The 13,507-nt window shown below is 39.2% G+C and overlaps 1 protein-coding gene across 5 annotated transcripts in view; it reads right to left on the bottom strand.

The window, feature by feature from the left end:
* bahcc1b (BAH domain and coiled-coil containing 1b) overlaps nucleotides 1-13,507 on the bottom strand; it is a 92,958-nt gene that overhangs the window by 40,879 nt on the left and 38,572 nt on the right. For 4 of the 5 annotated variants that reach the window (XM_079594526.1, XM_079594528.1, XM_079594529.1 and 1 more), the window contains exon 3: nucleotides 4,625-4,804. In XM_079594526.1, coding sequence (XP_079450652.1) covers nucleotides 4,625-4,804 — 180 coding nt within the window. The remainder of the gene's footprint in view (nucleotides 1-4,624; nucleotides 4,805-13,507) is intronic. The other variant, XM_079594527.1, reaches the window with a different exon arrangement.

Here is a 13,507-nt window from a genome sequence, read left to right as displayed (position 1 = left end):
AATCCTGAAGTGCATTTGAGGGTTTTTAACTTGATCAGGCATTTAACAAATGTGGGGCTTGTTGTTTTCTCTATCAACGTATTACTGCCAACATATTTTTATTTTATATATAATATTGTAATATGTAATTTATTCCTATTATGGCAAAGCTACATTTTCTGCAGCCATTAACATTAATCCTTCAGAAATCATTCTAATATTTGCTGCTCAGGAATAATGTATTATTATTAATGTTGAAAACAGTTGTGATGCTTAATATTTTAGTGGAAGCTTTTTCACTTTTTTCTGACTAATGCATTTGAGTTAGGAAGGTTTTATGTAAAAAGAAAATAGACAAATAATAAAAAGAGATCATGAAAGATGATGGTCTATCGATAATCGATAGTAAGAGAAGGTGTTAGAACCTGAAAGCAACAAATGATGGGGGAAAAAAGTTTTAAAAGGGAAGAGTAATGGATGAAGGTGAAAAATAGAGAGGAACGAACAAAAAAAAAAAAACATTAATGTAGAGGAAGAGTGGTTTAGTACATCAAGGAGAAAAAACTCAGGTATTGAATGAGTGAGAGATAAAAGAAAGATGGACAATGAGACGGCGAGAAAGAGAATCCGCGTATGAAAAAGAGAGAGAGAGTCTCGGGTGGCAGATCTGTGCGTTGGCTGGGCGCCAGACACTGGAGTTCGGCCAGCTGGCAACATGCCGATTGGGGCTTCCTGGATTCAGTCCTTAAAAACAATCATTTGGACAGAGTGTGTGTGTGTGTGTGTGTGTGGGATAACATATATTTGAGTGGGTGTACATGAGCTACTGTAACCAATTATTTTCCTCTTACTCTCTCATTTATTATGAAATATACAAACTGTCTCCATGTCTTTTCCCAGGCTAAACACACACACACACACAGTCACTCCATCCAACGTGCCAAGCCTGGCTTCCTCCACCAGCTGGGACTTCAAAGGTGATCCCCTCTCTGTTGCTTTGAGCCAACTCCCTTGCTCTCCTTTTCTCTTTCTCTCTCTCTCACACAAACGTAGCGCGCAGACATACCTAACACCCTCACGCACACTCAAAGTACAAACTCTCCGAATCTTCTGCTGTTCCGACTTCACTTCTACCTGCTCCGGGCATTTTACATTAACACCCAGCGAAGCACTCAGCTGTGCGGTTAATGCCTCACACAACACTTGTTTAGAGGATTTAGAGGGCACATGTGTGTGTGAGAGTGTGTGTGTGTGCGAAAGAAAGAGGGACAGAATAAACGAAAGCATCCTCTGGTCAGGCACAATCGCAACCTGATGTTCCTCAGAGGGTTCACACAGATGGGAAAACAGGTGTCCAGGTTGCTCTTAACTTGATCGTAAGGGAACGCACAGAGAGTCACTTTATTTTTAAGTGAAAACATTAATGGATAAATGGATTAAAAAAACAGCAATATTAAAAATCTTGATTCACTCTGAAAAACATGCTTAGAATTAAAGGGAACATGTCAATTTAAACGGTTTGATTTTCTTTCTTCCGTGGAACTCAAAATTAGATTTTTAAAAAATATATATTTTGCCCGCTATTTTTAATATAATGAAAGTAAATGGGGATTGTGGCAGTCAAGCTCCAAAAAAAAAATGTCCAAACACAATGGAATTATTCAACCCATGCGCTATATTCCATATCATACAATAGATGTGTGTGTGTGTGTGTGTAAATAAAACCAAAATTTAAGTCGTTGTTCACTGAAAATCTTCACTTCCGCCTTTAAGAGTTCATGACAGACCAATTTGCAGATGAATCATTATTTTAAGTCAGATCTTTTCATTGATTCATCTAGTTTCACAAAACCTGATTCATGAACATATTCATACTGGTTTTGAGAAACTGGATAAAACGATTCAATGAAAAGATCCAAATCAAAAGAACAATTTAGTGAAACTGGATTCGGTTCTCAAATTCAACTCACCGACTCTGCCACTTCAAATTGGCATGAAATAAAAATTCACCATATTTTCTAAATGCATATTATTGATCTAACTGTGATTCATCCATGCATGTGTTTTTTTCCCCACCAATCCACTGATAGACAGAACCAAGTCCATACCCTACATTTTTTATTTTTCCGATACGTTGAATAATTTTTCGATTTCACTCAGATGTACATCACAATACGGAAGAAACTTGTTGCTACTTCCATTACACCGTAACTTTAACAGCTCACCAAAGGGGAAGATTATCAGTGTATAGACCTTATGAAGCCCCGCCCCTTTTCACCGTTGGTCTCGTTGTGTTCTGTCTTCCGGATTGTATTTCCACAGCATGAAAATAAGATCCTACGGATTTGTGAATGAACCACTCGTTTTAAAAACTTCCTGGTCTATTAAAATTCATTATGACATTTAATGCTCATGATAACTTTTGTTACTTTAACAGCGATGCCATAGAAAAATACAGAGCTGCGTCATGTGGGGCAATTTTATGGTGCTTTTATGTCCTTTTTGGAGCTTGACATACTTCACTTGCATAGAAAAGAGCATCGTCAACTTGTATCGGCAAAATAACCATTTGTGTTCCATGGGAGAGAAAAAAACACATTTTGAATATTTGGAGTATTTCCACTCAATATCTTGTGTTTTCTGTTTGGAAAACATACACACACCTCTGGCTGATCTGTCTGCCATGGGGCGGTTGGGCGTTTAGGTATCTGGTTATCAGTTAGGTTGAGCCAGCATGTCTCACTGTTGGCTTATTTCTATGATATGACTACAAACACACATTCTCTCAGACACTAATTTACACAAACACACTGACACACACCTGACCGGGAGAGATAAAGGAGGCACTGAAAAGTGTTGCCTGACCACAAACTGTTCATAGCCAAAAGAGGAGCCGAGGGGCCAAAAGGCAGAGAGGACACACACACACACACACACACACACACACACACACACAGACACACGCTCAGCAGGGTCCGGAAGCCAGCACCTCCCTGTGGTGATGCTTCTAACCATCGGCATCTCTCAGTTAAAACCGCATTCACGCACCCACACAAATCCACACACAGATGCACACCCCGTGTGTGAGTGTCGGTTGTCTGAGCAGGAAGTAGACCGTTGCAGTTGGGTTTAACCGTAAGGGTCACGAGACCCCTGGGCCTGGATGAGGAAACCCCACATCAACCCCCCGAAACAGTGAGCCTCTAATGTTGAGCCTCACATTGCAACGTCTCTTGGCAGTCGGGTGTCCACATGACCGTTGTGACCAGCTCAACTTCCCCATGAAATCCCATTACAATGATGCTCAAAATGCATTTCCTCTGCTTTTTTTTTTTTTTTTTTTTTTTTTGCTTTTAAGGTAATTTACTAAATTGCAGACAGACATTACAGCACCATCCTCATAAAGTTAATGAATATTAATTAACAATTTCCTGGACCGCACAGGAGATCCCGCTGCATCCAATCAACTAACGCTTTTCTCTCCTGTCCTCCCCCTTTCACCCCCCTGGCCTAATGGGTCAGGTGGGGCGTCACATCATCGGTCGCTGGACCGTCTCCAGGGGAACGGGGCTGGGGTAATTGCATGGCTCGTTTTGATGACATGCTTTTTATGCAAATGAAGTAGGGAGTGCAGGGACACTGCTGGGGGGGAAACGGAGCCATCCAATCAGTTGCTTCAAGGGGCTAAGCACAATTAAAGACTGATTCAGATAATGAGCTCTTATCATCACGATGGGGCCGTTTGTATCATTATAGGCACATTCTGTTATTAATATTATTGCTATTAGTTTTATTATTATTATTTTAATGGTGATAATCAGAAGCATCATCATTATATTTATGATTATTGTTATTGTTGTAGGTTATTGATGGTTTATATAAAGCTCTTTGCGCAGAAGAATATGCACTAGGTCGGCTATGGCGGCACGTTTTTTCCTCTCCCTCTAACTCTCTCATTCTGTTTCGCACGCGCAGATTTGTTCAGTCATTCAGTTACAGTAGCGCTGGGTGCCAGCAGTAACACCACTGTGTTCGCTGCCAACCACAATTACTGTTCCATTCTGCCAGCTGCCAAGAGCTCCGCAGATACAGAGCAGTTAACCCGCACTGATACACACACACATAAACTTGTACGCGGTTGTACACGAATCTGTGAAAATACCAATAGCAAGTGCTCAGCTGTGCACACTATTTAAAAAGAACAGGCATGTGCAACACAAATACACACTACACTCAGACACACACTAAAGGCATAAACATTTATTTAAAGATCTATAAATGTTTAAAAGAACATATTGCACATTATGGACACAGTCTAAATTAAAACATAAGCACACGGAGCGCACATAAGGGGAAAACAATTACGCTTGTATATAAAAATATGAAATTAAGAAAGGGGTACACTAATATTGCACAGGACACTGAATCTTAAGTGAACGTTATGACCGATATAGAAAGCATGCTGGGTATTTATACAAGATCAGTATAGAAGAATAGGACTGTATAGAGAGATAAAAGGTCTATGATAGATAGATAGATAGATAGATAGATAGATAGATAGATAGATAGATAGATAGATAGATAGATAGATAGATAGATAGATAGATAGATAGATAGATAGATAGATAGATAGATAGATGATCACCTTCATGTGAGTGGGGGAACCAGATCTGTGACGGGGCCGTGGAGTGAGGTCCAGAGCGATAGGGTGGAGAAGAGGGGGATGATGGGGGTCCGGTGGGATGGGAGGGAGGAGATCCCAGACTGCTGGCCAGAAATGTTCCCATGAAGGAGGCAGGGGAGTTGCCTATCAGTCCACTGCCTGCTGGACAACATTAAAAAAAATGGTTAAAAATCAGACAAAACCACGGAATGACCAAATTATTGAATTACTGAAAATGATGAAGTGGACCTTCACAATTACAGTGCAGCCGTTACAAAGAGAAAACACATGAAGATTATTTTCTGCCTAAAATAATCATTCTAACCAAATTAAACAATTACAGAGCAATTGTGGGGAGAACTATGACTAAAAATAGAAAAAGAGAGAGAGAGTTTGTGAGCGTGCGGTCTGTTCTAAGACACCGTGCCCATAATGAAGTCCCTGTGATCACTCTGCTGTCGCTTCTCTCTCTCTCTCACACACACACACACACTTTGCGACACGACTTACAAAGGAGAACAAGAAACAGGCCGTAATACACTCTCATCCAAATAATCATTACCACAGCACACCCAACGGCGGGTGTCTGTCTGACCAGCCAGCGGGAACAAAATAATGCTAAATGCAAAGAATAAACTGCAACAAACCACAGTTAGCACAGAAAACAACAGACTTGATGTCCAAATATAAATTCTGGGTCCTGAAGCAGAACCATTTTGAGAACCACTGACCTAAAACACAGAAAACACAGATGCACAAAAAAGCGAGTGAAAAGATGGTGATGGAATGATAATAAGGAAACCTTAAATCGAAGAGCATCAAAGAGATTCAACTTTATTCTTCCCTGAAGGAAAATGCGCAAGACTTTATACATTCAAGCCAACAAGGGTTAAATCAAATCCACTACACATGCACAGTACATACGAACCACATGGAGAAGCCATTACATTTCCAACACATCATCTATATTTTGTTTGTTTTTTCAACACAGAAAGAAACAAAGCGAATTTGCAACACTCCAATAAGTTTGATTAAGCTATATGCTACAGAGGCACGGCTTTAATAAACTTCAGACATAATATAATTTAAAGATAAGGCAGCTCACCGGAGATGATTCGCTCGTGGTGCGATACAGCAGCATATAGAATCATCAAACCAGCTTATTAAACATGGAACTCAATAGAACGAATTGCGCTTAAGACGATGTCTGCACAACATTTACAAGATTAATAACAACAGTGACTTCAGTGCTGATGAAAAAACACCACGCATGAACACACTGTTGTTAGTTTCAGCGTATACCGCTGTGGTTTCCTGTGCGTCTTCCCTTGACAAAGACCCTGCCCTTGTGTCCTCTAAAACAACCAACACCACCAATTAAACAGCGAGGTGAAGGCGAGTGCGGTTTCATTTCCTAAACTGATAAAAGTTAATTAACGTGGGTGAGAGGGATGAGGTGAAGGAAGACGTTTATGGGTGTGAAATTACTAAATGAGTGCTCTCACAAGATAAACAGAGCACCAGGCCACAGCTCAAGCCCTAGGCAAAAAATGACAGCAAGAAGTCAAGAAAGCAGGAAAAGACCAGCGGAATTACAGGTCTGGAAAGACGTTAGGCCGCTGGAGCCGGGGTGGATGCTGGGATCACAGCCGTCAAGACAGTTTGTCTCCGCTCACCCACTCACTCGCCTCGGGATGAAAGTAGCCTTTTTGCGCTGGTCTAGGAACAGTTTCCCACTACATGGTATAATCTAAGCTGCAGAATTCCCAGCACACATTACAGCCGTCTTCTCCCAAATGTCCCTACCCACTTCCCATGGGTTCCATTCCCGAAATGAAAGGACTGTGCACTTTTCACCAATGCATTATGGGTGTTGTCTCCACAATTCTGACAAAATCCACCACTTTCAAATGTACAAGGTCTTTTCCAGTTAGTTAGGTCAACAGTTAGGACACAATATAAGACTTTGAGAAAGTGTATCTGTGTTGCCTCTGCATGTCAGATTGGCCCCCAGCCTTCACATTTTTAAATCACGACTTAAAACTCACTTTTATTCATTGGCTTTTAAACCTGCTTGATAGTTGAATTGTGGATTTTATTTTCTAGTTTTGTCCCTTGTTTTAAATGTTTGTTTTTTGTTACTCGTGTTTATAATCTGTCCGAAATATGTCCAGCACTTAGGCCAACCTTGGTTGTTTTAAATGTGCTTTACAAATAAAGTTGTATTGTATTGTATAGTGGGTGTGTGTGTGTGTGTGTGTGTGTGTGTGTGTGTGTGTGTGTGTGTGTGTGTGTGTGTGTGTGTGTGTGTGTGTGTGTGTGCATTAAATTTAGTCAAGATTTTCCTCATGTCACATTAATTATAGTCGATTTTACTCTGACTAAAACAGCATCTAATTTTACAGACATTTTGACACAAAATAAGTAGTTGACGAGAAAATGAAATAGTTAATTTATAATTTAAACTAGATTTTTTCTTAAAAAAAAATATCTTGCGTTTTTCATTTTTCAACATTCCACAAAATAAAATGTCAATAACTTAAACTCTTGACATTCATTTTGTTGATGAGATTATGCGTTTATAAAAACAAACAAGTGTATTTGACAAGAAAATTAAACTAAATATTTAAATATTTGACTTTAGTATATATCTCTTTTTCACCTGATACTTTTGTGGATTTCATATTTTAATTAAAATCGACATTTTTATTTCGATGAACTAACAAACATTTATTTAATGAACATTTGTCTGTATTTTTGTTGAAAAGATTAACATTTTATATTAAACTAGCTTGTCAAATTAATCTTGTCTTTTTACTTCATATTTTCAGAAACTACTTCTAATTAAAATCAATGCACATTGTTTATCTCAACAAAACAAAAAATCGTTGATGAGATTAACACTGAATTTTAAGGGAAAACAATGGAAAAACACAGCAGTTGCTCGTTCAGCCCTGAACTCCTAGAGACATGGAGAGGCTAAATATTCGATCTATGATAAATTCAAACTGAACGAATGAAAGCAGGGGAAACCTGATCCACCCTTATGTGAACCTAAATACTCATACATGATTCAACCATCTTGTCGCCATTGGTATCCTGGTAGCCTCGACCTCAGACAGCACGACCACAGACTGCCGACACTGACCGTCTGATGAATAGTCTGAACAGAAAACTGGAACGCACATCTAAAACTCACAGCAACAGCCATGCAAGTTCAGTGCACACAGGTCCAGCCTGGAGAGTAACAAAACAGTGTTTACAAGGCACCAGGTTAATATAATGAGAGCTTGAGAGGAAGAACTAATCACTGGATTTAATCTAAATAGCACATGGAGACAAAAGTGAACTGTATGTAGCTTTCGATTGGCTGTTTTTGGCCAAAATATGTAGTAAAGTGGACCAGACTTTATGCCACAAGTCTGATTTACACTACACCCGCCGTACCCAACCATCTGAACAGCACATAAAGGCCTCGCTCCTCCTCTCCTCTACGCCCTCCGCCAACTTCCCTTTAATAAAATGTTTCCTCTTGTTTGCTTTGCTTTATTGACTTTTTTCTCTTTTTTCCCCCTCCGTCTCGAGCACACCGTGGGCCGAGCGTCAGCTGCAAAAGCAGAAATTATTGCTTTCGCCCATCCTACTAACTTCCCCCCCTACTTCCACCACTTCTAATAAACCAAACTGCAGAAATGAAATGCTGTTGATACATGAACAGAGGGATTGGAGGAAAGGAAAGGATGGCGGGAGGTCTAAAAAGAAATGTGGCTGCCAAAAAAAGCCCAAACAGCGTGTGTGGGGAGGCACGCTGAACCTGGGGAAGCCCAGTCACTGTGAAAAAACAACAGCGATAGAGTCATTACGGCGGGAGTACAGTGAGCTATAAAGGATGATGCTGTCTTGTCAGGCGGATCCCCAAAGGGAATGTGTGTTTATTTATGTCCGTGGTGCGAAACACGGCTGAACGAGAGAGAGTGACTCTTGTGCGAGCGCTTAAGGAAATCGGGTCATGTGCATACTAATCGCCTGATTCCAGGCTCAGAGCAACATTAATCCAATTAAGGAATTAAAAGGAAGAATCCTGAAGAGTGGGAGTCCCGAGTGTGTCTGCCACACACAAATACACACTCACGTAACTGCCAATTGCACAAGTGCATGTTCAGCCTTGTCATCAAATGAGAGTCCCCCAGCGCTGCCCTTTAGTGGAACAAGACGTGTGAGAGAGAGAGAGAGAGAGAGAGAGAGAGAGAGAGAGAGAGAGAGAGAGAGAGAGAGAGAGAGAGAGAGAGAGAGAGAGAGAGAGAGAGAGAGAGAGAGAGAGAGAGAGATGATGTGAAAAAGAAAAGTTAAGTCAGAGGTTTGGATTATGTGTTACTTGTTTAAGTCAGAGATCCAAATGAAGTGCAATCCATCGGCACACACAACAGCTCCAGGTTCTAATGGGTCTGTGTGTGTACATTACAACAGCTGTCTCTCTCTCTCTATGTCTCTCTTCACAGGAGGATGTTTATGTCTACTGGTGCTGAGTACTCAGTTCAACAGACAGAGATAGCACAAGTGCAGCTCTAACTATGGTGGAGAAGAGAATAGAGAAGTACCGTAAGCATAACAGAAACAAACTCAATGTTTTTACATGTACCTAAACCATATAAATTTGCCAAATTATATATATTGTTAAATACATACATGCATACACATTCACACATACATACAAAACATATAGCTTAGGTATACGATAAAAAAATAAAAGGTAAACATAAAATAAAATATAGTAAAAAATAAATAATATTTGATTTAGTTTTGTAATTTGTAAAAATTGTATTTAAATTTAAAGAATTTTTTATATTTACCTGAAATAAATGAATTAATACTATAGTTTAGGCAATGTATAAAAATATTATTTTGCTATAATAAATAAATAAATGAATAAACAAACCAATTAATTACATAGTTTAGGCAAAATATAACATTTTATGTATTTCATAAATATTTATCATGTAAAAATATACATTTTATAATAAAAAAATATTTATATTATAAATATTCATTGATTTTAGTAAACCTTTCTGAAATTAATATTTGTTCATTTTATATTGTTGTGTGTGTGTGTGTGTGTGTGTGTGTGTGTGTGTGTGTATACACATACATACATAAATACATGCATACATGCATATATACAAGACTATATCTAAAATTTTACAATTTACGTTTTAGGTAGTTAAAATAAAATATGTATGTATGAATTTATTATAATAATTTATATGATAATAGATTATGTCCCCCAATAAACAGAAAGAAAATTGTTGGAATACCGGTTTCTGATTGGTCAATCTGCTATCAAATATTTTATCTGCTAAATTGACAACACTCGATCCAGCATAACTGTGCCAGTTTCATGTCTCTTGTATCATTCTGTGTCCTCTCTCTCCTTTCATAATAAAACAATTTTGCTCATTCTCATCAATATTGTATGTCCATTTTTTACTTGGTAAGAAGTTGTGCAATAAGAGTGATAATATTTTGTCACTCAGACAGTTAATACTGCAAAATAAACCCTGATAGGGTGAACAGGACCCCGGCCGGCGCATATGGAACATGAATCCTTTACTAAATCAAATTTTTTATCTTGTAGCTCCACTAGTCTGAGAGCTTGAACATGTCTTATATGGCAGAGCTAGTGGAGGAGGGGCATAAGAGACTTCATATTAAGGGTTTTGTCAGGGGAGTGGTTACCGCATATGTGTGTGTGAAGTGAGGGAGTGTTTACACAGCTGGGTTCCACGCTCTCACACAACCCCACATCTCACTGTCCCCCAAAACATGTGCCACTCCAGAAAAACCCCAATATTTTCTCTCTTCACAGTCATAATAAATAGCCTTTGGGAGGGAGGAAGGGCAGGGTCTGCAGAAACAGCACACTTCTCTCATTGCCTGTTTGCTTTGCGTCTCTAAGCCGTGACTCAGTCAGTTTGGGATTGTGCCGTAGAGAGGATATTTTTGAAGTCGTTTGGTTTTGGCCCGATCGCTTGTGCGAATGAGTCTAAACTGACATGGGAGTATTTAGGGTAATCCACATGTAAAATTAGCATTAGTCATTAGTCATTTCTGTTCCTAAACACAGAAATGGCAGAGACAGGAAGGATTTAAATGAACATGGCACTGAATGTGTAACCCTGCTCCCGCTGGAGGCCTATCCCCAGGTTGCACTCTAAAATTACAATTGTAGATATATGCTGCTAGAAGAAATAGAGCTATGATAGTTTTGCGTATTGAACAGAAATTTAAGGCATTGACTGATAATCTTCCCCTCCAGCGAGTTGTTAACTGCTGCAAACGGATCACTGGGTCACTGAATCCCGGACGAGCCCCCATATGTCACACCTGGCTCGAAGATGCAACATTAAGGGAAGACAACGTGGTGAAATGAACAAAAAAAAATAATTTATTACATAAAAAATATAAAATAATAATAATAATAATAATAGGGAAAAATCCATGGATGCGAAACTAAACAACATTCTCAAACCTGGTCTGGCAAACTGCCTAAGCAGCATCTTAGGAGCGGTGGTGACTGACAACTGCATGTTTAAATAAAGTGCCATCAAGAGATTCAGGTGTGCTCAAGTCACCAATCAAACCAACAAAAACAAAAGTAGAAAACAACCAGACAACAACATGGTCATAACAAAGTTTAACTCAAGATCCAGATCAGTCCAATTGATTTAACATTAATTCAAAACTTCTCTAATAAACTTGCCAAGGAAAGCTGAGGCAGGTGTCAAGGTTTCAGTGACTAAAAACTTATATTTCAGTCAGTTTCTCACATGTGATTTTTGTCATTTCAAATGTTTATACTGAATATCGTAGATTCTTTAACATTGGTCAAGAAAAGTGTTGTGGGGAAAAATAAATGAATATCATAAAACTCTGTGATGAACAAATTCACGTAATCTCCTCAGCGATAACTATTTCATCCAAACAGGGCTTTAGAGAGATGCACTTAATAATATCACAACTCCATATTGTACTCTACGACAGGAAGCGAGAATCAAGGTCAGCTTACACCTACGATGGTTGCTGCACATTTCTACTATTTTTTTCTTCTTCAAATCTTGGAGTGAACACTGAAACAGGCAGGAAATAAAAAAAGTGGACAGATTAACAACTACAGCTCAAACTGTGAAGAACATGCACATTTTTTTTTCCAAGAACCACTAAAGATTGGCTGCTGTTAAGGAATTTTATCCCTGGTGATGTCATTTGTGAATGTTGTGCCAAAAAGAGCAGATTTGCATTTTAAAAATTTCATTCCATTCATTCATTCATCTTTCTTTTTCTTTTCTTTTTTACCTTTCACTGTTATGATATGCCATCCGTGGTATTTCCTGGTCATGAATTAAATTGTAACTCAGAGGAAGCGTCTTCCCCTGGGAATCGGGAAGAGGCCATATGAGTGGGTGTGTGGTCTTGTAAGTGTGTGAGTGTGTAACTCTGCATCTGTGTATTTTAAAACAGAAGGTCAGACTGGAAGTGAGTTAATTCCCAGAGGACTGGGACACGCCACACCCCAGAACTGCCACAAACTTTTGGCAGCGAGGAGTTGCAGTAATCAACGTGTGGTGTGTGTGTCTGTGTGTCACGTGTGGGTCGTCCTATGGCAGGATCATTAAACACAGCTATGCAGCTTCTCAGGATGAGATACGTCAAACCACACTAAATAACTCACACAGAGGCATGAAATAATATGTCGCAGAGGAGGAAAGGCGATTTGAGAAAAAGACAAATAGGAGAAGGGGGAATTTAAACCGGCAACAATGAAAGAAAAGAATAGACAGAAAGCGCACTGCACACGGCAGAAAACCAAAAACCCAAAGATCTATCGCCGAAGTCCGACAGCTAGGTCTGCGGGCCGGAGTGTTTGTGTAGGCACAGACCGCACAGCTGGCGGGAACAACGGAGCATCGTTTGCTGGACAGTAAAAGTGCATCGTGCATGTAAAGAAACAGAGAACTGCACACCACCCAAAGAGAAAAAGAAAACAATGACGGATAGTCTAGAAGCAACACCATGAAGTGAATGAGTAATACAACAAATGCATTTGTTTTTTTGTAAGATAAACGGTTTAGGCCTGAAACAAATGTGTCAAAATACAGTGCATAATGTTTTTTTTTAAAGACTTATTTTTGGTGTTATTCCCTTTATTATGATAGGATAGTATAGAGTAAACAGGAAGCAAAGAGGGAAAGAGAGGGGAACGGGACCGGGAAAGGTCCGCAAGCCTGGACTCGAACTCGTGTCGCCCAAAGTGCAATCACTCTACAAGTCGGAGCGCTGCCCACAAGGCTATCAGCTCCGATTACAAATCATAATGTTAAAACATCTACATGTTGCATTATCAGTATTGCCACATGAAGGGGCACTATAACAAGCCCAGTACTTAAATATATAATTACACTCTAACAATGACACTTTAAAATAAAGAGTAACCCACTATTACTTGTTGCCACAAGGGGGCAAGTTAGCGAGCATTAGCATACATTTTTTCTTCTATGATTAGTTTTCTGTCAGGCAGAGCAGATATTGTCATGGCAATCTGAAAAGAATCTTGCTAAGCAACTTATTTAAAAGTTAAAAAATAACAATTTTATTGATTTTTTTTATAGTTCACCATTAATCGCCATCTTTAGTACTGACATTTGCGTTCACAAAAGCAGAGAATGTGAACGCAAATGCCATTCCAATGTCTCAAAATGCAATGTATTCTCAGAGTTGCCACAAGAGGCACTAATGCAATAAGCCAATAAGCATAAACAGTTTCTATGGTAAGTTTTTCTTTCAGGTCAACTACTAGCATGGTGGAGCAAC

This window comes from Phoxinus phoxinus (genome assembly GCF_949152265.1).
Source record: "Phoxinus phoxinus genome assembly, chromosome: 21".
NCBI classification, from domain to species: Eukaryota; Metazoa; Chordata; class Actinopteri; order Cypriniformes; family Leuciscidae; genus Phoxinus; species Phoxinus phoxinus.
The sequence above is the reverse complement of the archived record's forward strand: the minus strand, read 5'-3'. Positions and strand labels throughout refer to the sequence as shown.